This window comes from Styela clava, chromosome 14 (assembly GCF_964204865.1).
Source record: "Styela clava chromosome 14, kaStyClav1.hap1.2, whole genome shotgun sequence".
Classification (NCBI taxonomy): Eukaryota; Metazoa; Chordata; class Ascidiacea; order Stolidobranchia; family Styelidae; genus Styela; species Styela clava.
In genome coordinates this window covers 3,557,740-3,585,331 of record NC_135263.1, presented here as the reverse complement: position 1 = coordinate 3,585,331, position 27,592 = coordinate 3,557,740, and the positions used below count along the sequence as shown (strand labels likewise).

Sequence of the window (27,592 nt, the reverse complement as noted above, 5' to 3'; positions counted from 1 at the left end):
CCATCAAAATCATTTTTGAACAAGCTTTGAAAAAGGAAAGAATAATACATACACTGAAAATGACTTAATCTAAATATATGAACCTAAAATTAACAAAAATACTACAGTATAAGCTCAATGTTTTAATAATTACATTTGTCCTGACGTTTGGCATCTTTTTTGTGTCACCAGCATACTAAGGCCAGGCTGAAATGATTTTATAGTACCAACTCTAACTAACGAGGCCACATGATCATGGGTTAATCTGGATCTTTGCGAATGTTTAATTAATTCCAGTAATGCAAAAAAGTTACTTTTATCATTTCATGTATAGATCAGTAAAAAAACAAATGACAGATTTTTTCGACAAGACATTTCGCACCACATTGCGTGGCATAGGATTGCTTGAATTATTATTGATATTGATTTTTAGTAACTAAGTCGTTGTATAATTATATTAATATACAAACACATGGAAATTTTCTGTTCGAAATTGGTCTTCGAATTTGTCATATTGACTGCTGAGCTTATTGTGTTTTTTCATTGTATTGATGGAAATATGACAAATTAAACAATGTGCTTCAGAATTTTGTGAAAAGCAGAAATGTTACAACTCCCATTTTCTTCGAAAAGGCCACCTTCTTCATGTACTTTGCGTTTAATTTAATCACTCAAGTGTTTATTCAAGTATTCTTTTGCAAGCTTGATGTGTATTCTTAATTGGGTCAAAATGTGGACATAAAAAATTAATATTCCAAAACTACTTTCAGTAAATTGTTTTCTGTGTGAATAATCAATTTCACTTTAAAAGGTTTGAAAAATCTATTACATTTAGATAAAAAAAAACTTCCAAAATACTATTACAATTATTGTTAAGCGTTCGAGGGCCGCACTGGAAGTTCTCTGGGGCCGCGAGTTTGAGATCTCTGGTCTAGATTGAAGTTGTCCAAAAAATATATGATAGTATTTTATCATGAATGATGATTATACCCCTTCCGGAATTTCTTCTATAGTACTACCAAAAGTTGATGAACCAAATATAACACAGGTGCAGTGAGTTACCCGTAATCCTCATTTTCCAAAGCTGTTTTAAGTATGTCTGGCGTGTTTTGTGCCTTTTTACAAATAAGACCGAGTATGTAATTTTACGCTTTGCAATTTTTAGTTATTTTCCTCAAGCCCTGCAGGATGTAGGGGCCATACACAACTCTACCGGAGGGTCAAATGTCTTTGCATGTCACTGATATGTCGCCAGACTTCTGATATCTCCCCTTGCTATTGCCTCTTGTGCTGCAAGAGTCTTACAATGCTTAGACAGGTTTGTCCACAACTTTCACATCTGAAGAAAGAGAGGATTTATTAATTTTCGTTAAGAATAAATAAAGCAGTCTATATGATTTAGAATGGAAAAGCTAATAAATCCAATATCTCATGTTTTATGTAAAAAATATTTTACTGAATTTGGTATATAAACCAACTAATAAAAGGGTTTAGTCAGAAAATTACAAGCATTCGTGGCTCCAAATACATGAGAGATCAGACTATACAATATAGACCGGTATGAGTGAAATGTTAGGTGAACTTGTTAACACTTTGATTCAATACGCAAATAAAAGTGAATGCGCAATAGTATGTTACAATGAGCAGCAATCAACAATGAGTATATATCCTCACTGATTAAAAAAATCTAACTGGAGGTGCATGAACTATTTGAAACCATAAGGGGTAAGTAAATATGTAATTTCGGCAAATGGGCAACCACGTACCGTACTGAATTAATAACATCGTAGTATTTGACAAAGGCTGACTTTCCCACATGTACTTAACAGTGCGATGCCCGGGTGTGATATACAACAATAGTATTTACCTTACCTTTTTCCGATTTCTTTTTACCTTAACTTTCCAAAATATCATTAAAATCGACAACAACTGCCAAAGCAGGCACGAACACCATTCGTGCTACGCCTTGAAAGCAGCACACATCCGCTCGTTTTCGTCTCGTCAAGTATGTGCATTGGAGCGTGCTATCGAATACGATCTTCGGACAAAAATGCCGGAGTTGCGCATCATGTTGTTTAATGTCATTGGTGGAACATTGCCGTTTTCTTTTGTAGTACAGTATCTAAAATTAAGAAGAAAATCATATTTGGAACAGCATGAGTGTAAAAATACAACTAAATACTAACTAATACCTTGAATACATAATCCATTTAATCTGATGTACTCAATGAGCGTATATATGCTCATTGCATGTACTACAGTCCAGCAGTGTTTGCATATCATTACTAGACTATATCTACACTAAATTTTGATATATCACAGTCTGAAATGCCCTATGACAGTCTGAAATGCCCTATGACAGTATGAGTATGGACTATAGACTATATTTTAAAACATCAACTGTCTGTCTACAACTTGATTTCTCACCTCTCAATCGTTTCCAATGCTACTTTTCCTTCCACTCCGGCATAACTTATCCTTTCTTGTCGACTCTATGAATTCAGATTTAGACCAACCGACATTAGTAAAATTGATTATTTTCTTCTTATTCACACAACCGTGCATTACAGAAACAGCCATTAATTTCTATTTCCAAATATGCTGTGGCCTATATAGTAGTATAAGTCTGCTGAATAGTCAAGAAGAGTCATTAAATTAATCATAAACATTTCATGCAAGCCAGAAAATAGGCTTGCACGTAATTTACGGATTTACGTAATTACGTAATTATTTTGAGTTACGGAAGGGAAGTTACGAATTACGTAAAGTCGTAATTATTGCATTGAAACGAGCTTTCTTCAAAGCAGTCAATTTCGTCGATTGCGAAAAATGAAAGCTCAACAAGTAGAAGTTAGAGTTCCGGTATTCGCAGCCGTTTTTCTCTCTTTTACCTTTCTTGCTACGTAGGTGAAGGAGGGCATGACGCGTTGCCATTCACTAACCTATTATCAACTTCTCTGGCATGGCCAATGTAAATTATTAACGTAGTTAAGGGGGAAGAACTGAGTAGGGCCGTTTGACGCCAACACACCTGGTTTTAACTTCTCCCGTAACTTAACCGTAGATAAGGGATAGAATTGCGTTGAGACCGATTGACGCCAACACACCTGGTTTCAACTTCTCTCGCATCTTATCTAGCTTGGCCATGGCCAATGTACATAATAACCGTAGATAGGGGGAAGAATTGTGTTAAGACCGATGGACGCTAACACGCCCGGTTTCAACTTCTTCGGGTGAAATGACTAATGAACGCAGGAGATCAATCTTTCAAACATGGTCTATCAAACATTTGTATCCATTTTACTTTTATTTATTATTTACTTGTTCCAGTTTTCCGTTACTTATGGTATATATGTTCCGTTTCTATTTTATTCTATTTTATAGTCACGCGTTTAAATAGTGGGAATTCTCCACCAAGTGTGGATTAGCAATGCTTAACCATTCTTTATTGTTAATATCAACACTTGATATATGAACATGGAATCTCATACTGTTTTTGGCTGTTTTATTTCAGACTTGGGGTATAAACAGGAAAATATCCATAACCTTTCAACACGACGATCTTGTGAAATTTAACGAAGAGCTTTCGCGACGAATTGGAACCAAATAAGCGAAAAGAGCGATTGATCACTCGCGCCAATACCTCGCCTGATAATTAATGTCGCGCTTATCAAATAGCAATATGACGACAAAAGAGAGATTGCGTAATTAACCAACGCAACTTCGTCTTCTCGGCATCGGTGAAGCGATTGAGACGGCAGAGAAACAGCAAAACGACGGATTCCTCGCGGACCGCAAAAAATTTAACTGCTATCATATATAATCAAATATGAGCCAGTGTGTTTATTCTGTGCGAGATCCATTTTCTATTACAAAATCTTGATGTTCTGTTAACGGTTTTATCGTTATATATCAGTCCGGATGATGTTATATATCAGTCCGCATGATGTTTTTCACAATTCCTCTCAATATTTCGGCCATATATGATTAACTGTCTTACCAAATGCGCCAACTTATTTTGATTTATCGTCGACTTGAATACCACCGGCACTCGACCAAACTTGTGTCAATCTTGGCCGATAGGATCGCCGACTTGAGTTAGCAAATAAATGTCGTGAGCGTAAAATAAATGTCACAAAATGCATTGTTTTGCGATATAACTTTTGTATTTTCGGAGAAGGCATATCATATAAGTTCGATATTTAAATTATACTCAAATAAATAATATTTGATCTAAATTTATCGCAAATAATGTTATAAACATTCAGTCCGCGAGATGATTAAATGTAAAATGAAGCATGGTAATCAGAATATCGTCAATGAGTCGACATCAATAATTATTATTATAAAATGCTTAACAAGGCAGTAATGTCGGATAATGCAGAAGACGCTGCAAATACAAGTCTTCGTCGCGAGGAAATCGCAAGTATAATCAAACGAGTGAATACGCTCGTCGTTGGTTAATAAATTAGAAACCCGTAATTTTTATTCAGTATTAAGGTGGTTTTAAAAAACTATCGTTTCCATAAATATCCGTATACCAGTGTCGGTAATGATAAAATAAAATTGATCGCATAAAAATGGGACGGTTAATTTGCGAAGGTGATAAAGGAAAACCAAAGCTAACACAAAAGATAAAAATCAGAATAAAATTTATTTGAATTCACTCCTTGATAGTTGTCTTTAACATCTGTCGACGGCGTGTAGTACTGCCAAGAATTTGAAAACCCAACTTCAATGTCCCATTCGGAAAAGAAGTGGATTCAATTGGTTGTTATGATAGGTTTAAATGCGTGGAAAAATATCGCAATTACGGGGTCATTACGTAATTGATTTTGCCGTAATTACGGAATTGATTTTTGTCAATTACGTGCAAGCCTACCAGAAAATATCGTTGTATGTGATATATTATTCTAGGTCTAGCCTTCCTTGGAGTTACCGCACCGTACCTATTTTAACAACGTCTTATGAGCTAGTGCTCAACTAAAATTGCTATTTATGGTAAAGATATACAAGTGTTTAATAACTGAAAAAAACTATGGAAAGGCTACTCAACGCAAAAGCGAGCAGTAGTAGTACATCTGATATTCATCCGACCACTGGGGATTCACCTACAGCTGACTAATTTGATTGTTACGTCATGCAGAAGTCTGCGTTCATTGGGCCATGATATCGGAAAAGCAGAGAAAATAGGACAGATGGTAACACATATTTATTGTAGTAAAAGCGTCTTTTCTGTAAAACGTGCAACTTTTGTAAGTGTGAACAAGGCAATATTTGTTGCTAAATTTCTAAGGAACATTTTAAAATCATTTTCAGGTAGTTACCTTATGTGCGCTACGAAACTGAAAGATAAATGGTCTTAGCTCGCGGCCTATATGCCATAAGTATATGTTCAATTCGACTACATAATCAGCGTAACAGATGATAAAATAATTGATATTGCTATTTCATGTGCCGTTCAATGCGAACATTGATTTCACACTGGCGGCCTGTGTTTTGCGGGGTAATTTTTCCCTTTCCCCCAATGTTTCTTTAATCTGGGTTCGATCGAACCCCTGGGGTTCGGCATGATGAATATTTAAAATTCGATAAAGAAATACCGAGAGACACTACCGTGCTCGAAGTGTTGTTTCAGCTTTCGGATCTCCAAAGTTGCATTTGTGGGCTATCCCCTTTCCATCCACACAAGTTGTACAACACAAAGCATCTTTCTGCCTACCACCTACGACATTGTGATATAGCAATGGTTATTTTGACAAAGTGTATGAATAATTAATCACGGTGGTTGCAAGTTAGTCCGAAAGGCAATTGAATTCCGAGGAGATTTTTGAGAAATATGTCAACAAAAAAGGCACTTAGTCCAATGCCCATTTGTCAATATGAGTTAATAGGTCGCTTTTTGCAATTCGTGTTCCCGCTTATTAAGTTTTAGTTGCGCCCCTGGTTTTAACTGTTCAAAACGCCGAAGTTCGATGGAGTCGTGCAGAATAACATAGGGGTTCGACACGTTTCTCTTGAAGCAACTAAATAAATTGTCTGGGAAGACAAGAAACGAGGAGGCGGATAGCGCTTAGCTTCGCAATAATAAAGGTGTTGAGTAGGGCTGGCCATTTCGAATCGAATATTCGAATCGATTAGTAAATTATTCAAATCGGTTCAAAGCAAAATTTCAAATTGCCGCCACCTTTTTTTTTCACCGGTGGTTGAGGTAAATTTCAAAATTTATTTTATGGAAGCCCTATTTTTGCAGCGCAATTCTGACATATTTTTGACCCTTTTCTGTCGTGGGTTATTGATGAAAACGTTTTTTTTTTTATTAAGTGTGAACCCTCAGCAATGTATTCTATGTTTTCAGTAATTTATGTGTCTGGCGGGTCTAATACAATAAGAAAGTTACATACAATTTTAAATCTCAAGTATTCGATTCGATTCTGAAATCATCAGGTATTCGAAAATGACCAGCCCTAGTATTGAGATAACGGCGGAACATTTAACCCAGCGACAATAACAAAATACGTAACGCATTTTTTATTTTTTTTAAACATAAACTGTCGGATTAGGATTTTAAGCATGGTGTGAAAAAATCATAGTGTTAGCAAGGGCCACACTAAACGGTTTGGCGGGCCGACTGTTGCACACTCCTGCTCCTATTTTTTCAGCGATGCGCAAATTGTAACAAGTACTATAGTAGGTTTCCATATCGTGATTGTGACCTAACAATAACGTAACAGAACGTAAACGACATAGAAAGATAAAATGAATTTACTGATTCGTATACAAAGCATTTATAATAAAAAAAACGACAAAACATTTATAATAAATACAATATGTAAAATTTTTACCGGTATTCCAATTTTAGTTAGGCTTAATACAATTCCGTTAATTTTCGGGGCGCACTTAGCAACTTTTGGGAACCGCTGACCTAAATCGTATATATCCCAGCCCAGATAAATCAAAAATGAGTTACAAGAGTTTCAGCTCTGTTGCTGGATTTATGATCACTTCACAATAAAGCCCTATTGTATATCAGGGGTGGCCAACCTGCTTTCGACCGCGATCGAATAAATCTTCAAAATAGCTCTCGATCGACAATGAGGTCATAAACAAAAATGAATAAATACTGAATACGCAGATAACTGCACACACACATACAAAAATTCCACCGCTGTCAATAAGTTCGGCTCTGTGTGCGCATTCTCAATGAAATTGCGACAAAAATAGTATTTTTTATGTTTTATTCAATATGATTATGTAATTGTGCCCAGGGTATATGTTTCATCATTTATTTTAGATTTATTTAAATCGTACATTCCAGATCCAGGACCTGTCTAATTTCTGGCCGCAAGTGTTTTCAATTTCTCTAAAAACCTAGAAATGTATCCATGTATTATCTAAACAGTGAATAATGAATATTTTCAAACATTAAATGTTACATGACTGCTTTAAATTCAGTATCTAGTTTACAATTTTCTTAAGTCCGATTCGTTGCTCGCTTGTAATTTGAAAGAATTGGGCATTCTAGTAGAATCTAGTGCCACCGCAACGGTTACAAATAAAATTTATCACAATACTCTTTTGAAACAAGAAAATAATTTCCGCGCAGTGGAGAATTTGTTGTAGGATCGTTTGCCAGCCAAAACACACAATTTTCGGCAAGTTCATTTCTAAAACTTAACAGTGGTGAAACTTATATTTGTTACGTAATGATATGCTTTATCGGAGTTGTCCATACCCAATTACTGCATGTGTATATCGTATTTTGCGCACGCACAATACTATAAATCCTCCTGTTTCAAAACACACAACAGGCACTGTGGGAAACTGGTTCAAGGCAATTTTTGGGGGTATGTTATTACATTTACTCAACATCAGACGCGATCGACTACTTGAGACGTGGCAATCGACCGGTCGATTTAAATTTGATTGAATTATTTTTTCGTTATAGAAAGTTTTGTGCGCCTTGGACACAGCCTAGCCTACAGACCTTTTGAAAATATACAACATATGAAAACCGATATCCATTTACTTATGAATAACACGTTTTTATTTGAAGTAACTGCTAAATATAAATTATTGACCCTTTAAAACGAGTAAGGAAGATTTCCTGCTACCGACTAGATCAAGAAAAAGTTTGCGCTATCGACTAGAGATCTTACTTTTAAAGGAGTCGGTTTATATCAAAATAATTTTTAAAATTCATGCTAGGTCTTATTTTCTGAGAAACACGGTAGGATGGGCGGCGTATCTCGTTTGACATAATTGCTGTGAAAATAATATTTTCATTAATTTTACAAATATAAAATTTACAGATTGGCCCGGGAGGGGAGAAAAGTCGATAAGGCGGCTTAATGATATGTCGAACCATGGCCCTAGATCAGGGTTTCCCAACCTTTTTATCTCAATTTCCCACTTTTGATTTAGGCCAAGTTTTTATTTCCCATTACCTCATTTGATGGGGCTACATAGAACCGTGAAAAGTAGCCGAGATGACTAAAATCTTTCTTTATTTTTACATAAGCCATTACCTTTTATCAACAATTTAGCGAGATGGAAGGACGGGTCGAACAAATATTTGTTCATCAGAGCGCGTGCCTACCCAATATCTCTGAGAAATTTGAATAAAAACTGTTCTCTTTTGCGGCTCTGCAACGAAAATCTTCTTGCGTAACGTTTAAAGCATTGGTGCTCTTCCCAGACATGTCTGCGAGGGTGTTATCGACCGACCAAAGATCAAAATGAGTTAAGTAGCACGATCAAAATATCATGGCCAACAACGTGATATTTTACTAAAGTTTCGATTAATTGAATGGGGATCTTTTTCCGCTTCATGGCATATATTGTGATTTTCATTATGTAATATTTAACAATTGTGTTGTGCGTAAATTTTAAGAGCATTTTATTTCCCACCAGTGGGAAATTTCCCATCGGTTGGGAACCACTGCCCTAGACTTATTGATAAATTAGATTGTAATAGTAATGAATGAAGCAGTTTTTTCCTACTAAATGGTAATTTTCATTGTAGCATGGGAGTGGAGGTGTCTATCTTTGTGAAAAGAATGTTTCGTTTTTCCACTGCATGAAAAAGTTGATGGGCCAAAGAATTTTTTGTGCAACGCAAGTGGTCCACGAAAGAAAAAAGGTTGAGAGCCACTGGACTAATACCTTCAAATTCTGGATATACAGCACTCAAACGTTTTCATTGCATAAGAGTAATATCATCCAAATATATAAAATAACATCAGTGAGTATATCAACAAAATTAAAATGAATCAACAGTGAAAAAAGGGAGATAATTAGAAGCAATATGATCATTCTTGGAAATGTGATATATTCCCAGCAAGAAATATAGCAGCCCATACATAAGAGTATTTATTTGCCAATAGTCTAAAGCTGAGTATATTCACAAAATTGCAAAGCTAGCAAGTTAGGCCAACACCAAAATTTTGAGAACCCTTGATCTGAATAGAATGACCAGGCCTTGCCATCAACGGCGAGACTTAACTTAGTATTTGACTAGAAGGAAATAAGCTGTGACTTGAGGTTTAGTTGGAGCAGGGTTGTGCAACCTGCGGCCCTAATGAGGCCCACAAGGAATAATTATGCGGCCCGTGGAGAAGTGCCAGTTTTGAATGGTGTGTGGCCCGCAAAACTAGTTTTATTTCAGTTTAATCCGGTACATGCAAGTGATTTTAATCCACTGCGTTGCAAAGCCTGGGTCTAATTTATTATCTATGTCCATGACGTTACAATGCCCTAACAACTAGTATGTATGAAGCGAATGACCTATGTCATCAGATCAATAACGAAAATTTTTGTGCTTGCAACTACTAGAATGTCTATTTTGAATAAAGGTGCGGCCCGCGGTTTCACCCAGTTATTTGTATCTGGCCCTACTGTATTAAAGATTGCACACCCCTGAGTTAGAGTCTTTGACTTGACACTGATCAGTATCACAGTCATGTTTGCTTTGTTGAGAGAAAAATTGTTGAAAATCTTGTAAATTACAAAAAATGTGTGATCAAACTAGGGCTGGGCATTTCGAATATCTGATGATTTCAAAATTGAACGAATCTCGAATACTTGGGAGATATGTAGTTGTATTGACTGTTTTGTTGTATTGGGTCCTCCAGACCCTAAATTAGTGAAAAGATGTAATCTATCAATCTGACGTTCGAATGACACACGGTACTATTCAATTCAAAATGCCCAGCCCTATTTCAAACCATTCAGATAGATTTATTAGATACTAAAATTATTTATTTAAAATCAATAATATATCAGGGATGTCAAAAGAACCTAGCTTAAAAACAGTTCCAATATGCTTTAAATCGGAAAGCCAAAATTACGATTTTTATGTAAAATATTACTGTTTTACATAAAACTGTTTTTGTCGAATAATTTAGGATTTACATATTTATCTCTGGGGAGAGGAAAACTATGAATCGACTTAATCGTGTGGCGAACCACAGCGTCTGGCTCGGTTACCAGATATATCAGATTAGTTAGCCAGTTATTTTTTTTGGCAGACATGGCTTGAGTAAAGATAACTTTAGTGAAGATTTCATATCATTTCACTGTCAGGAAAATAAATAAGAATACAATGTAACGTTTCAAATGCATGGATGCAGTAAAAATTAATTCAAAATGACGAACACTGGAATAGGACACAAAATGAAACACAATGCTAATAAAGTAATCACAATATTATAGGTTTGTTTAAGAATGAGGCAATACTAGTTTACAGATCAGGTTTAAAAAAAATATCAGGTTCGACGTAATCTAAAAACTACATTGTAGGATAGGCTAGGATTTACATATTTATCCCTGGGGGAGAGGAAAGCCAATAAGACGGCTTGACCATATGGTAAACCATAGCCTCTCGTCCGGTTACCAGTCCATGTCGATTATTTAACCAGTTATTTGTTTTAGGAAACATGCAAATCCAAATTTGAAATGTTATACTATGTTATGCTCTGAATTGATGCCAAGATGAATATTAAATATTAAATAAAACTGAGATCAACTGAAGAATCTCCCCACAGAGTACCCAACTGTGGAATCTCCACTCCAATTAAGACCAGTTGTAGAATCTTCATCCCGTCTAACCCTGCCAAATAATTAGTCCAAGTCAAATGAAGGATCAACTGGTATTATCGACTCAGGTGGGTCAGGGGAGGTGGATATTCTTAAGTTGGGAAACGGAATCAAATGAAGACCCCCCAGGTGAGTCCAACTGAAGAATCTTCTCCCCAGGCGGGTCGGGGGGTAAGGGGAGATTCTTCAGTTGATCCCAAAACTGATTTCATCAAATATGAAACTACTTTTTTATGGGAATTTCTTCAAACAAGGCCACAATAACCCACTCACAAGTAAGGGTGGAAAATTAATAAGACAAAGACATTAGGCTAGTACTATAGCAGGAGGTTTACGGCTGCATTTCGAAACCCTAATGGAAATTACTTCTTCCTTACATTCAATTCAGAGAGAAATACTTAATTTGTACAAATTGCCTTAGAAATTACTTAAATTGGAATGGTAAGTGAAATAAGGAGGCAGACATCACACTATAGTATAAACTATAAAGCATATATTAATCTAACCTTTATGGACACAAGCATATATGTAGTACCATACTGCTACCAAACTCAAATAGCATATGAATATACTGAAAAAAATCAATATGAATTGCATAAAATGACCAGAAACTAGAAAAAAAATTGGTATAGTTATCATTTGAGCGCACAAATATTCTGAAAAATAATTTCAAAAACATATGTGAGGACTCGGGATCAAATTCAATTCTAAAAGCTTGGAAAAGCCCAAAATTTATTGAGTTCTACAGTAAATATGAGAGAGATTTATTGAGTATTTGTCGTTTAAAGTTGGAGGCAATCACTGAAATGCCAAGAGGTTTTGAAACTATATGATCATGTGGGGATGCATTGTTCACAATCAATTGCCGATGAACATTAAACAGGTTAACTATTACATTTCACACACTTTATTGAAGAAGACTGAAATATGAGCTAGATCAGGGGTGGGGGAGACCAGGGGCCAAAAATTTTACCCACCTAGACTGGCGGGACAAGCGAGTGTGACATAAAAAGTTAAATTTTTATGAACAATATTTACAGCGTTACAAAGCAAAAGTGGAATACAATAAACCTTGCGCCAAAATTTAATTCGGTCACAATCTCAACAAATTACTTGAGCTATTTTTTAGCTGAAACATCGAAATTTTGTTTTAGTTTGGTTGCGGCAGATCAGACTGAATTACCAAACGGGCCGTAATTTACCCATGTCAGTGCTAGATGGTCTACTGCCAATCCAAAAAACAACAAAAGAATTTGGCCACCTTCGATAATACGCCACACTGGGATACAATAATAAACTTTGGTCACATTGGAGTCGGGGATATACTTGAACAATCACACAAAGTAATAATCAGGGAGGATTTTTTTTGTAGGGCATATTTCACTTTGTAGTTGCTTGTATTTCAATATATTTCAACCAATTGGTATTATTGGACACGTTTAGTGGCCATAACGATCGTTTCAAAATTTTGTTGTTATTGTTATTTGTCTCCGTCTCCATTTTTAAAAAATCGCTTTTCTCTTCGAATACTGGACCAATTGATATTTTCAGTGGTTAAAGATAAAATTTTTCTCCAGAAGGTTATTACTTTTTTTTTTTTCGCTATGACGTGGCGCTACGTGTCCATATATTTGAGCATAGCTCTCTTGTTGTAAGACATATTTATACACACATTACAGCTATTCAAACCTTACAAAAGCCAGAGTCCGAGTTGTGCATATTACTAGCCAATGATGAAGTTAAACAACAAATAAGACATAATTTTAATGCATAGTGAATATAGGGTTGGAAAATAGGTGAAGAGAGGAATGTATTTTAAAAAGTTGTGAAGCACTGTTTTTTAATAATACTTAATTAGGGTGCCCATAAACTATTTTGAGTATAGAATTAGTAATCGATGCGCAATGGTTTTTATTTCTAAGCTATGCAGTGCTTAATTAAATAAATCATTTTGCAATTGTGGCATTTCTTGATATTTATGGCCATTTCCCGTGAAGTAATAATATTTGTTTCACCTCAGCCGTTTTTACATTTTTTGGGTCCAAATTTGGCACAAAATTGGGATAAAATTTTGAAGCCTTTGTGCCATATTTATCGAGTAATTTCCTGAATATCAATGGGAAATGGTTGCCACTGAGACCTTTTAAAAAGGACCAATATGACGGTCTAATATTCTGGGGCTCAAACAGAGCATCGTGAAAAAGGACACCCAGACTTAAACTATACACAAGTATGTCAAAATTAGGGAAATATGGAAGCCAGTTATGAGCAACAGCCTTCATACAAAATATATCAAGAAGCTTCGCAAATGCATACATGGTGATGGAAATATTTGGGAAAAACTTTGAGCTTAAACCGGCAAAAAATCCTGCAATTCCTCCAAATATTTCTGGGTGGTCTCTCCCAAAAAGCCATCTTAACAAGCAATTTAAAATTCTGAACAGAGAGACATATGCACACATAAATTTAGCCAATTGAAAATTCGAAAGGCTTTTTACCAAAAGTGATGCCTTTCTCTGTACGAACGCTCTAAAGATATTACGATAATTCAGTAAAACTTGAAGTACATATCCAATGGAAAAATACTTAATTGCACTTTTTGCCATATAGGCTGAACAACTATCTTGATGCTGGCAAGCTGGGACACGAGGGCCAACAGCGTTCAACAAATTCATCAGATATTTATAAGCTTTCATTAAACTTTGTTGCATCTGACTTTGAGGATTTACAACTTGATTCTGCCGTTGGTTTACTGCAGCTCTAGGTATCTTTGATTCCTCACTGCCTAATACTTTTTCAAACAAGTTCTGGATGTATGGGGGCAAGCTTGAACCTCTGAATAAACTCATATAAGCGAGGTTTGTTAATGCAAATAAATACATTTGTCCATTTTTGATTGGAGTTACATAGCCCCTTGAAACTGCCATATTGAACACAGATTCAATTGCATGGTTCATTACATAAATAGCAAGCAATCCTCTCCTGGACTTCTTTTCTAGCATTAAGCTGAAAAATGATGAAGCAAATCCTGCAATAGCTGCAAATACTCCATGAAACTTTCCAAATATTTTCCTGTATGCACAGATGAAAAATATAAAACTTGCTGCATTCGATGCAAGGAAAACTGACGAACGTAGTATACTCAGAAAGATGTTTTTTGCAAGCTTTTTCTTGTCTGTTTCCTTACTCATAAGTTTCCATACAGCTCCCAGAAGGTAAAAAGTTGTATAAAGTTTCAGTGAATAGATCATACCACCACGAAAAATCCCAATCCATGTCGAAACGCAGGAACTATCCCAAGTATGGCCAGCTTCGTAACACGTATAATCAACAGCATCGAAAGGACCCAAAACTCGAGGCACGAATTCGCCAACAACAAATTTGCTGTGAACTATCATTTTTCTGTTTTTCAATTCTGTAATTCTTATAACAGTATACGGTACGATCGCCGATATTAATTTAACACTGACGGTGCTGCTCTATAATCTCCAATACCAAACTTTGTTGTGAGACGCGAAGCCCTTTAGGGGGTGACTTAATAAAAATTATCCATTAATTGCACGCTATCTCAAGCGACAGCGTCGACCCGCTCGCAAACAACCCAGAGTAAACACAACACGATCGAACCATAATCAAACGAGCCGCAGGCAAGGTCACTGTTATTTCGTCACTTTATTTTTTTTTTTTTAATTGGGTTTTCATAAAATAAAGCAATATTGTAGTAACATATACATAAATAAAACATATAAATGATCATAAATTACGAATATTATAGTTATTACTATATTACTATGACAATTTGCAAATCCTTGATTTCGCTAGTCACAAGCGCCAAACAAAAAATGCTATCAAAATTACAATTTTCACAGCTTAATCCCATACATATAAAACTATTCGAAATTATGTGGCATAGTAACGCATAACGATAACACTTTTTTTTTTATATATTTCTTCAATTTCATTTTTTTGATTGAAATTAAATACAGGTCAAAACGTGACGGGTCAATGCACCTGCCAGTCACATAAGATAACCACCACGCGAGAAAACACTACTGTCGAGAAAACTGAGCATAAATCAGTGAATTGATTAATTTTTCAGCTATTATATATATAATATATATATCATCAGATATTGTATTTGAAAATGGGCAGTGCCGGGAAATCTAAGGGATCTGGGAAAAAATCTAGTGACAGTCATAAGAATTACGGAAAACGATTAAAAACTAAAAGAAGAACCAAGGATGTCGACCAGATTCATGAAGATATGAAACCAGGAAATAAAAATAAATTGCTAAATCAACCGATTGATACTGATTTACCGGGGGAGGGGCAGAATTATTGCCTCCACTGCGCGTAAGTTTATTACATAGTATTTTGATGCTTATGCTGAACGACCCTTATTGGCAGAATATGCCTATATTTGTGTAATTGTTTGGTTGTTTCTGTGTTTAGGATTAGCCTATTTCTTGGATTAGTTTTAGATGGAAGTTTGGAACTTTACGGTTATAAGTTGTGCCGATGGCTGTAGTGGGTGTAATTGTATTATATATATATCAGGACCAGAATATAATTTGTATAGTATTCTAACTTTTCACCAAAAAAACATTAAAGGACAAAAACATTGGGAAAGTGGGCATAAGCCACAACTGCAATAGCAGAATTATAGATTTTAAACTCAAACAAGAAATAAATTCCTAGTGTAGCGTGCAATTTCATATTCTCGTAACTAGATTTCTCTTAAATCATATTTTCAAATAGCCAATTTATATTTCTCATTAGCTGGTTTTGCATATCAATACTGAGTAAAAACCATGTTTGAAATTCACTGACCTGATTTTGTATATTGGAAAGTGGAAAAATTCTGATATATAAGTTAAATTCTGATAAATGATGTACTATGATCGATCTAGATCGTATACTATTGATTGTTCACGCAGAAATGCTGTGTTTCGTCACGTGAATAAGCAATCTAATGGATTTCTTTTCCTCAGAATAAATATGTTCTAACACTGCATGTTTTGCTACAGGAGACACTTCATCGACATCACTGCACTGAAAAGTCATTTTAAAACTAAAGTCCATAAAAGGAGATTGAAACAGTTGGCAACAGAGCCATACACTCAGGAGGAAGCAGAAAGAGCTGCAGGAATGGGAAACTACATCACTCCTAAACGACTTAAAGTTGAAACTCAGTCTGTCCTTGAAGAAATGGACGACAAAACTTGAAAATATGTTAATTATGGATAGAATTTTATTAATATTTCTGGGGGTGAGAAGAGGCCTATCATAAATTTGACTTATTCTCTTCTATGGTTACTATTCACTTATTCATGCTAATGGTTTTAGCATTTTTAATCAATGTTGGGGAGACTAGAGTCTATTCATCAATATAAAACGAGCCAGACTCAGCTAATCACCATTGAGATTTAACCCAGTGATTGACCCGACTTGAGATCAGGATGACCAGTGTCTTCATCCCAATACTGTTAATTAGTGTTGGATATAGAAAAGCAAGTGTGCAAAGACAGCAAAGTGTACAGAAATCCTCTCTCCCATGGTCATTCCTGAAAAAGTCTCCGAGCTAAGGAGTTGGTTCATAATCACAGCGGCTCCGGATCCAGCGCTTCACTTCTGAGCTGCGCTTCATGCCCATCAGGGTTTTTAAGTGCGACCACATCATGAAATTTCTGTCCAAATGCAGTTCCATGGAAGCAGACTCGAAACTGTGATATTAGAGTGTCAAATTTTTAAATTAAAGTTCCAAATATATAAATTCAGCTTGAGATTTTAAATTAGTATTATGAATTGAAATTTATGTGCTGAAAAGAATACATTTTATTATCTGTATGACATTATAAATGTTAAAAAATGATTGGATGGTTTGGAGCTGTAGCCACTAAAATTTCTGGGGGCTTCAGCAAAATGTCACATCTACGACGTCAGCTCCCCAGCCCGAATTATGTCATAGCTAACATGCTCTCATGTTTAACTGAGCATGTATGAGCATTTTCAAAAGTCTGTTGTGCATATGAACCCCCGAAGCTTATCAAACATACAAGAATCGTGGCGATTGACAATGCAATAAATTATATAGAAAAGATAGAGACTGTACTACTTATAACGTAGCGTGTGTGGAATGCCAGGTATGAGAAATTTTAGGATAAACTTTCACCCATACTAGTACATTTCCAAGATTAAATTTGATTCCTTTTGAATTTCTCCCTAATTTGGCATAAAAGACTAAAATTTCGAGTTTATGGCACTCATGAAGGAGTGTGGTCAAAGGGCAGATCAACAATAATTTCACAGATTCATAGAGCTCACAGGTTGGCAAGCTTCAGCATTGAAAGAACGCCAAACCTACTCGGAGCCTCAACATCTACTCTAATGTCAGTGGCTAATAAAACTCTCGGAAAACGATTTATGATGCAATAAGCTAGTTTTCACTAAGAATAACCCGAATGTTGCCATGATTCAGTCTATGACAAAATGAAAAGAACTTGTTTGTTCTGACAAACTTGAATCACGGTAATGCGACCCATTTTTATCGCTCGCAACTTTTACTTTGAAAACCGCTTTGATATAGGCGTTACTGAAACTGATCCCTATTAGCGTGACACCACAAGAAACATCTATTCTGCGAAGTCCAGTAAGGCAGGGGTTGTAGGTTTTTTAAATTTATCCATGGGGAACGCAAAATGTGTCGGCAATAATTTTTAGTGAGCTATTTGGATGGATGCTACTTTGGCGTATAGTTCAAAAGATCTGTAATACCATGATAATATGCAAGCAAATCATAATTATTCAAAGCACCCATGCTTCAGACTATTGATCACGCAATATGACTGGCTACTTTCCCATTGGCCACCTGATGAGGCAACCTAACCTAGTCAGGCAGTCAAACAAATAGACTGTTAGCTTAGTACTATGCAGTATTGTAGAAGCACAGGTAAACGGTTCCATTACATTTGAACCCACGTACATTTGAACCCTTGACAATTGCACCTGTATGCTATTGCACCTATGGAATTTTTTTTGTGTCACGGATAGTTAAACCCATGAGTTTTAGCACCCGCATATAGATTGAACCCGTGGATATACGCATGGGTTCAAATGTACGGTCACCCAGGTAAACATCGCAGGTAGATGGCTATCAAATAACTGCCAGTGATGCTTAATTGAGTGAACGACTAGACCTCTGGTTCAACTTGGAAACGCGATGTGGCTATGAGCATAGGGACCTTTGCCCAAAAAACAGTTCAACAACAACAAAATCAATATGACTTTTTACTAAGGAAACTTTGCAATTTTTAATTGTGCAGAAAAAATATATAAACAACAATGCTGTAAGTACTATTTCACAATAGATAAACAAAATTATCTTACAGAATAAGTTCAGAACTTGGGTAAGCTCAAAAAGTACAATTATGAATTCAATCAGAGTTGCCACCTAAGGATAGCACAATGCCATTACGAGACTTTGAAATCTGGAACAAGGCATGAAAATTTCCCTATTACGGCAATTTTTTTAGTTCAAATAGAGGGGTCTGGTATCTAATAGGCAATTCTGTGAAGCGGGCTGTGACTTGGGTTATATTTTATAAATAATAATGTCAATATGAGTTTGCTAGGAGATAGATAATTTGAAATGAATAGTTGCGGTAAGTAGTGAGTTCAAAACAATTTTGTAACCGAACCTTTTATCAGTTAATTTTTATTGCAATATCAGAAATTCATAAAACTGAAAATTTTCAAAAATAATCAAATAGCTTTATAGCAGTATATAATCTCATCCAATAGCACTTAATGCGGTAATCCTAGTTTTTTGTTAGCCGGTTCCTTCACAAAAGTCATATTTTTCAGCCGGTTTTGTTACAAACAGAACATTGACAGTAACCAGTAATGCTAACCGGTTTGCTGATCTCATAAAATTTCGTGAGACGGTTCTATAGAACCGGTGCTAACCGGCTGAATCCCACCACTGAATATACAGTATAGGTTTCAGTCCTACAAATTGTTGTAAAGTAGGCGAACAAAATTAATTACCTCCATATTGGTACACACACTTCTAGAGCGCCCTCAATACAGATGCATTTGAAAAAAATCTAACACTTGTAAACAAAAATTAACTTTTTAATTAAGTTTTTAAAGAAACATTGATTTCACAATTGAAAAAATTACTTATGATACTATTATATACAGAGGTATTCACAGTGGAAAAAAATAGTTTCAACAAAAAGATAAGTTTCATTTGAATTGTTCAAGAACTAAATAACAATGATTGAAGCCCCAAATGCTGTCTGTACTTTATAAAAATTGGAGTCAAAGGTACAACAAAGATAAGGCATGATATGAATTATGAGTTTACAGACATAGTAGCCACAGGTAAGACCCACTGTATGTACCTACATAGGCCAAGGGACCCCTATGTTGGAATCTCGACTGAAGTTTCCATGCTATTTACCACTTACATCTACATGGCCTTCAGAGTATATTTTTAACTGAAAATTTTTAACATAGCTATCCTTGTATGGAACACAAGTGCAGTTGATGTAATAAGGAAACGTCTCAAAAAAAGAAACTATTGGAACAGCGTAACATCTTTGTATACATGTATACCATTAATTGGGTTTCTGCGCACAAACTACTTATCTTTCTTTTATGCTGGTGGATGCTTATAATGCAAGATCGCTGTAGCAAAAATGAAGATGACCATTCCAAGTGAAATTGCCTTCTGCACATTATTTCATTTAACCCATGTAATAGTTAAAAAGCCAGACAATATTTTACTGAAAAGTACTTTTGCTTTAGTGTGTGGAAAATTTAAGTATTCAGTATATATGCTGTCCTATATACGGTATATGAAATTGTTTGATTTTGGCTCTCCATTTTTCATGGAACATTGAGTTCATAAAATTTTTCAGACTTTTGTAGAATAAGGTATTAACGAAAAATATGAAGTTTGTTTATATTGTATTAATTGACAATGTAGAATATGAATATTTAAGCTTGTATTCTGGATTGTTGTTGACTGAGTTTTTTAGGCTCGAATAAAAGGTGTTGAAGTACCATTCTATGCCAACAATATTAAATATTACTGTTTTAGAAACATTTCGAATATTAATTCAATTGGGGCATCTTCGATGTGTGATAGTGAAAACTTTTTCTCCGATAAACCAATACATTGAGAAACCTGTCATCCTTGGTCATTATGTGGCAATAATATGTTATTATCAGTTTATGTTGTTTCCGAAAGTGTTTACACACAAGTTTCTCGCATGTTTGAACAAAAAGTTAGCGACATTTTTTAAGAGGGGGTATAAAAAGTCGCTCAGGACCATCGGTGAAGAAGGGTTGAGTGTGGCTAGAAACTACATTTTTCAATCCTGGTATGAATAAAGACAGTCTAAATTCCATTCAAAAAATATCGATTTAAAATATCAAATACAATTGATTTCGTATCAATTCTAATATTAGATTTGTTCGGGTTCCAGCAATGTAGAAAAATTTATGGTGAAGAAATGTAAGTTTATTCCATTCCAAAAGTACTTGTCTCCTCAACAGCAATGGTGAGTTTCTCCCATAATATTTGGAACGATGTGTAAGCTGGTAAATCAATGCGATTGAAACATGTGTGCGCCCTGGAAAAATGAAAATACAAAAAAATCTAACAGTCAGAGCAGGGATGGGCAAAGGGACTATGGTTTTTGAAATACTTTTTTTTTATTCCAACTTATTCCTTGTTCACTATGAAGAAGATATTCTCTCATCTTACCTTGGTAGAAAGTGTACTTTACCCCACTTTTCGATACAAAATTTCTTTGGCCCATTTGGCCCTCGTAGAGCAGTGAATCCCTCGTAAGGAATGCTGCTTGTTCCTGTCACAAATTGAAGAAGTCTCAAACGTCGTTCGTTGTCAAATTTTTCCAAAGCTTCCCAGAACCATTGGATGACAGGATGCAAGTCGTGATAACCTGAAATGGAGGAAGATCATCAAAAAAGAATTCAAAGTTGACTCTGATTTGGGAGCAGTCACAAAAATTTGAGGAGCCTTTAAATCAGTGGTTCCCAACCAATGTTCCCTCTAATTTTTTGTAGTATGTGTGTGCAGAAATTTTGGTGTGTGCGCACTTTTTTGGAAATGACTAATATTCGTGCAAAAACCAATGAAGAAATTTTGGCGTTCTAACCGGGTAATGGGTGGGCCAACAACAAACTTTCTCAACCTGCCAATCGAGCACATTGTTACATTACATCGAAATACGTCTGTGCGCAGCAAATCTATGCGTGTGCGCAGCCTCTGAAAGCTGTGTGCGCGTGCACACGCGCACACCTTAGAGGGAACACTGTTCCCAACCCTTGTATGGCTTTTGGCCCTCTTCCAGAGACTTGGCACCCCTGTTTATCATTCCAGTGATATTTATAATGTTATTTTGATTGGTATATTCCAAATCCCATTATGTTCAAACAATTCCTGCTTAACAAAGTAAAAACACCCTGCGAAATAACCTAATCAAGCAATGAAATTAGAAAGAACGGAAATCTTTTTTGTAAAGTGAAATGTAGAATCAACTCTACTTCTAACATTGTGACCCCGGTACAACCTCTCTGTGGGCCCCCTTCGGACGCACAGACCCCCGGTTAGGAACTGCTGCTTTAAATTAAGAACCCTCATCCTATACCCATTGCTCTAAACCAGGGGTTCCCAAGCTTTTTTCAGGACGACCCCAAGGACAACTTTCAAGAGTCCAGTGCGACCCCATGTCAATATATATATTTTCCATGAAACTTTAGTGCTTCTTTCACTGTACTTTTGAGTTTGGTCATGTGGTGGTATTAAGTAAAAGAAGCTAAAACCAAACAGTGATGTCACAATAAGCATGTATATTTTCTATAGCATAAGCATAGAGCGATGCTTATGAGTCTGTTTTACAGTAAGCCATGGTACGAACTGCTAAATTTAACATGGTTTGTCAAATCTTAGATGATTTGTATATCCATTCTCTACAATACCTCAGCGACCCCACCCACCCCATGACCTGTTTGCGACCCCACCTACTTATCACTCCGACCCAATTTGGGGTCGCGACCCCTGGTTTGGGAACCCCTGCTCTTAACGATTATTGATGAAATAGTTCTCAACCAGATGTCAAACCTTCAGCCTACGATATTAAAATATGCTAATATGACAAATAGCAGGGCTTTGAAGCCGGGAGACAAAATTTTCACACTGACTATTTTCCAAGAAACCAAATTAAGTTAGACCACAGAAACTTAGACGTACACTCCCTCTCTCATTGTCTGTTGAGTCCGTAAACTCAAATGTATTTTTAGATATCATTGGAAATTTTGACTTCGATTAGATTCGTTGAGTTTAGTAATATCACACACCATAATCTTTTTTTACAGATACAGTGATACCTCGGTTGTCAAACACAGTGACTGTTCAGCTTTCGCGTTAGTTGTGAAGATTGTCGTACCGGTAGTCTACTGTGACAGATTGCATACTCTACTTCGTTTCCATATATTTGAGTATTTTCCTCTTGTTGAATGGTCAAGAGACAGCCAAGATGCGTTTGGGTTTGGGTGACGTCATCTCACTCAGTGGTGTGCGGGTGTTCGAGTACCTAATTTCCATTTGAGTACCATAGTCTTTTTAAATAAAATTTTGGTCTACTACCGAATTGTTCGAGTATCTAGTCGTTCCAATACCGAGGTATCACTGTATATAAAATGACGCGTAATTGGGCCTGAATAGGCTCTTCGCGTATCAGTGGCCACTCATCTTGTCTTGTTCAGAGAAAAAATAACAAAGCGCACTATGAAAAAACACTTTAGTGTTCATAAATATAAGGCCATTTACCTCCTCTATATTCTGTATTTTGTCTCCAGTCATTCAAATCAATCTCCGCCGTTCCACACAAAACAAGTTCTAACTCTTTAGCATCGAACACTGACACAAGACGAAGATCAATCACTTCATTGAAGCCCCTGAAACATAAAAATGTGAAACTTTGTTACAAGGGATGTTTAACATGAATCGAATATTCAAAGATTTAATATTTCAGATTTTCAATTTTGTAAATAATTCAGAATACTATGTGCTATCGCAGTGGCTCCTAACTTAGGGGGGCCACAATGCGAGGCATAAAACTGATTTGACTTTTCTCTTTGCAAAAACTCCTTCTTAGTTTCATTGTTTGATAAGGTGTCTTTTTCTTTGTTCAGCATGAATTTTTTGAATGATTTGGAATCTACCAACCATAATAACATTATAAATACCACTGGAATAATAAACAGGGGGCCATGAGTGTTATAAGCCTCCGATAGGAGACCACGAGCCATAAAAGGTTGGGAATCACTGTGCTATCGACTGCGTGGAATAAGCGTAATATAATTTTTTCAGAAATGAAACAAAACACTCTTACCTGACAATCTGGTTGGTCTGTTCTCTTGTGCTTCTGTTAACTCTCCATTTGACGACTCGTTCAATATATTCCTTCTTATTTTTCTCCGTTACTGGAATGTTCTTGCCGTTCTGTTTCAATTCTTTTTCAACAATCTAAAGAAATGAGATTTTAAATTAAGGACTGGAGAATATTGCTTAAAGGCAGTTGGCATATCGTGTCATGCTAAACTCAGGCTCCATACAAGTAAGTGGCTGCCAGACCCCCCCAGGAGGCTATTACTAAATACCATTCATGATGAGCATTATGTTGAACCACAGGGCTTCCATAGTGAGTGGTCCTCACACAGAAGCCATGGATAAAGACCCTCACTAGGTATAATTCACGGTGACTACATTATTCAAAAGTAAATTGACTGTGGTTTGTTTAATACTTTGTACTTTGACAAGTCCTTTGTTGGCTTTTTATTATTAAACATGGGTCATGTTGAAAGTTGTTGAAAGCAATTGATATATTTTTGTACAAAAGCAAGGGACCAAAGGAGTTTTTGGAACGGGGTCGCAGATCATGAAAATTTTAGAACCACTGTGCCCAACATATCCTGCTAAGCTTTAGGGCAGGGGTTACAAACTGTTTATGGCTTGTGGCTCTAGAGGCTTTTTAGCTCATATGGTCTCATCATACCAGTAGTATTTATAGTATTGTTTTGTTTGATAGATTTTAAAATCCATTGTGTTCAATCAATTCATGCTCAACAAATTGAAAACACCCTGTGAAATAACCTTATCAAGAAATGAAACTAGGACGAACGGGGAGTTTACTTGTAAAGGGAAAATCAGTTTTGCGTGTAACATTATTGGCCCCTCTAACTGTACATTTGGTCCCCTGAGTGGGCCACAGGCCCCTCGTTGGAAAACACTGCTTTAGAGAGACATTTGCCATCATAGTTTTGATTACCACTGTGTGTGCGTTCCAAAACAATCCCTAAAGTCAAAAAAGGTAAATTAAGGGGTTGATGTTTTCCTACAGGTAATAGAGATACAGAGACAGAGGTGCCTACAATTTATTACAGCCTGGTTAAATGCGAGGTTTTAACCCTAGATCTGTAAACTGCGTAACAACGAGTCCAAAATTTTCTTCATTTCCAGATCGAACTATGACAAAAAGCTTGTCAGCTGATTTATTCATATCATTGGCCTTCCTCTCCTCCCAGAATAAATACAAAAATTTGAATCCAAACAAACCTCCCCGAAGACTTCTTGATCTACAGTGAAATTTAAATCCAGTACGTCGGTTATGTCATTGTCTTTCATCCACATGAGGGACTGGTAGAATTGTTCGTCGATGTATTGTAAATCTGAGATGTCACATTTTGCTCGAAGTAACGCTTTATATAGTGGTCGTGTGAAGAATGCGTCTAACAGGTAGTGATGAATAAGTGCTAGGCCAATAATGCGACCAGCGAATCGAAACCTGAAATGCAATGGTTGACTGAATAGTACATTTTTTACAGATTTTACAGCGTAAGAGTGCTAGTGACTAAACGGTGCTCCCGGAGTATTCGTACCAAGATGGCGCACAACCTGACCATAGTATGTGTACCAGGTTAGGGTTGTTCAAGTTGTGCGCCATCTTGGTACGAATACTTCCGGAGCGCCGACTGAACAATAAGAAGTTTAAAAAAAAGTTAGGACCTCCTGAAGTATGTGCACTAAGATGGCGCACAACCTGAACTCAGGTTGTGTACCAGATTAGGGTTCAGGTTATGCGACATCTTGGTGCGCATACTTCAGGAGTACCAAAATTTAAGTTCATGTCCATATTGGATTCAGTCATTAACAAGTTAGCTTATTCAGATTTTGAAATTTTTAGTTTCTAACCACTGTTGGAACTTGGGAGCAAGTATCTAGCCCCAGAGTCCAAGTTGAATTACAGGTCATTCATGTCTTGAGCCAAATTCTATATTATTTTATAGTTAGAGCCAGCAGAGTTGAGTTACAACATTCCTGAGTAGCAAGTCAAGCCGCTGCTGTTCCAAGTCCAAAATTAAGTTTGAGTCGATTTTATGATCAATAGTAAAACCCCACTAAATTATCTAAAGCAAATTCTATCCAGGTCTTGAGTCTGCGTTGAGTCATTCCATATAGGTGACTTAATTCAGTTTGAGTCTATGTAAAATGTGACTCGGGTCAATAACCTGATTTGAAAAGATTCAAATAATTCAACTTTGAAGTACTAACAAATCCTGGTACTCTCATAGTATGTGTACCAGGTTACGGTTAGGTCATAATTTCATTCTGATTTCCTTATTTTAGTTCAATTACGAGTTTGCGGACAGCCTGTGTTAGCCAAGTGAATATACTTCCTACGCATAGGTTTCTGTCCCTTTATAACTTTACAACTTGATGTAAAGTAAGCGAACAAAATTAGTTACCTCCATATTGGTACACATACTTCTCAAGCGACCAAATCCTTAACTCTCTAATGAAAAGTACAGTTACTCAGTAAAAACCAAGTAAAAAGCAATCTTACCATTCCATAGGGCTATCAATATAGACAGACATAGGACTGATCTGAACAGTGTAAGTATCAACAGCTGAGTATTCGAACAATCCATAATATGGGTTGAATAGTTCTCGCGATACCAGGAAGAAGAATTCACGAGACGGACCACTGAAATGAAAGTCCTGAATAAGTGATTGAAAAATATACTTGAAGTGGGTTCAAAATTTGAACTTCTTTATACTGTGTACTTGAAGTGAGTTCTGGACCATGCCGGAGACTGTTGGACAATATCAATGACATGAAATTGCGATTTTGGGGGGGATTTGGCAAGAATAGGTGGCCTAACAAAAAGATCTACTCTTTGGTACAACCCCTGGCAAATAAGAACGTGAAAGACCGGAAACAAGAATTTCAGACAATGTATATTGCGGACATTAACATGGCTGGTTTGCTCAGAACAAGAATCAATGGCGACGATTCATGAAGAGTACCATGGTTGGCCAGTGATTATTCATAAATTTGCATTAGCACATTGTGCAGCTGATTCTTATCCAATTACCAATATACACTTATCCTAATCTACCACACATAAATTCTAATCCCCAAATTATTACTCCCATTTTGTGTTGGCCTTGGAACCTTAAAGCCGATCCAAAGCCTTAAATTCCTAACTCATTTAGGGTAACGTTCATAGATGTCATGGTTGTCACAGAAACTAAGTATGGAGTAGTATGGTTTAGTGCAGTGGTTCTCACAAGTGGTGCGTAGACAATTTTTTGAGGGGACGTGGAGCTGATTAAAAATATTTGTTAGACTTAACGGACTTATTTTGGATGTTTACATTCTTTCATTATTTACATTCCATCCACGTATTTTCAACATGTTTTCTGAATAAAACATACTTTTGCCTTACTATCTGTTATTTGTAGCTTATTGTTAGCTAGTTATTTTTGAGGTGGAGCGCGAGACTCGACAAATTAAAAAAAAAGGGGTGTGACTTAAATAGTCTGAGAACCACTGTTCAAGTGCCTTATTTATAGAGAAGACTGGAGTGTCAGCACTCAAACCTGTAATCAAGTCCTTCCTCCCCAGCAAACGTAATGTTGAGTTTATTTCTTTGTAAATCTTTTCGAGCGAGATTTGTGACTTTGCTGAACGCATCTTCTAGGAGATGATCTCGACGTATTTGCATTCTGAAATATCGAAAAATTTTTGATGATAATTTACTCATAAGCGAAGATAACACACTCAGAAGTGGGAAAACACACTCAGAAGTGAGAAAACTCTCTCGAAAATAAAAAAAAATAGAAAAAAAAACACTAAATTATTGCAACACATGTCCAATACTCACTTTGTTTTGTAAGGTCCTCGCCCATAACCCTTGTTTTCAAGTTTTTTATAAAAATTTCGAAGTTTTGACTCAAAATCTCTTCTATAAGGAGCAGGCGCTCGTGATCTTGCAATTGCTGGAAGGAAAAGAGAAATTGTTGCGATATTCAATTTCTATGTTTTGAATTGAATACAGAAAGAAATAATATTAATGAGGGTATTTCCATGTTTAATCAAGATAGCACACTAAAATTCAGAGCAAAATAGCGAGTCCC

The 27,592-nt window shown here is 36.2% G+C and overlaps 3 protein-coding genes across 3 annotated transcripts in view; 1 reads left to right on the top strand and 2 right to left on the bottom strand.

Moving 5' to 3' along the window:
* Nucleotides 1-9,160: 9,160 nt before the first annotated feature.
* Nucleotides 9,161-14,740, bottom strand: LOC120340434 (transmembrane protein 135-like). The gene has a single exon (XM_078119720.1). The coding sequence runs from the start codon at nt 14,472-14,474 to the stop codon at nt 13,053-13,055; it is 1,422 nt and encodes a 473-aa protein (XP_077975846.1). The 5' UTR covers nt 14,475-14,740; the 3' UTR covers nt 9,161-13,052.
* Nucleotides 14,741-15,100: 360 nt separating this feature from the next.
* Nucleotides 15,101-16,948, top strand: LOC120340435 (zinc finger protein 593-like). Its single transcript, XM_039408690.2, has 2 exons — nt 15,101-15,429; nt 16,104-16,948. The coding sequence occupies exons 1-2, from the start codon at nt 15,221-15,223 to the stop codon at nt 16,300-16,302; spliced, it is 408 nt and encodes a 135-aa protein (XP_039264624.2). The 5' UTR covers nt 15,101-15,220; the 3' UTR covers nt 16,303-16,948.
* A 1,404-nt stretch (nt 16,949-18,352) lies between these two features.
* Nucleotides 18,353-27,592, bottom strand: part of LOC120340475 (E3 ubiquitin-protein ligase HECW2-like) — a 55,351-nt gene continuing 46,111 nt past the window's right edge. The window contains exons 32-39 of the mRNA XM_078119715.1: nt 27,340-27,454; nt 27,056-27,181; nt 26,016-26,156; nt 24,728-24,956; nt 23,505-23,638; nt 22,940-23,067; nt 20,852-21,050; nt 18,353-20,717 (exon numbers count right to left, since the gene is read on the bottom strand). Of these exons, the coding sequence (XP_077975841.1) occupies nt 20,606-20,717; nt 20,852-21,050; nt 22,940-23,067; nt 23,505-23,638; nt 24,728-24,956; nt 26,016-26,156; nt 27,056-27,181; nt 27,340-27,454 (1,184 nt within the window). The 3' untranslated portion in view covers nt 18,353-20,605. The remainder of the gene's footprint in view (nt 20,718-20,851; nt 21,051-22,939; nt 23,068-23,504; nt 23,639-24,727; nt 24,957-26,015; nt 26,157-27,055; nt 27,182-27,339; nt 27,455-27,592) is intronic.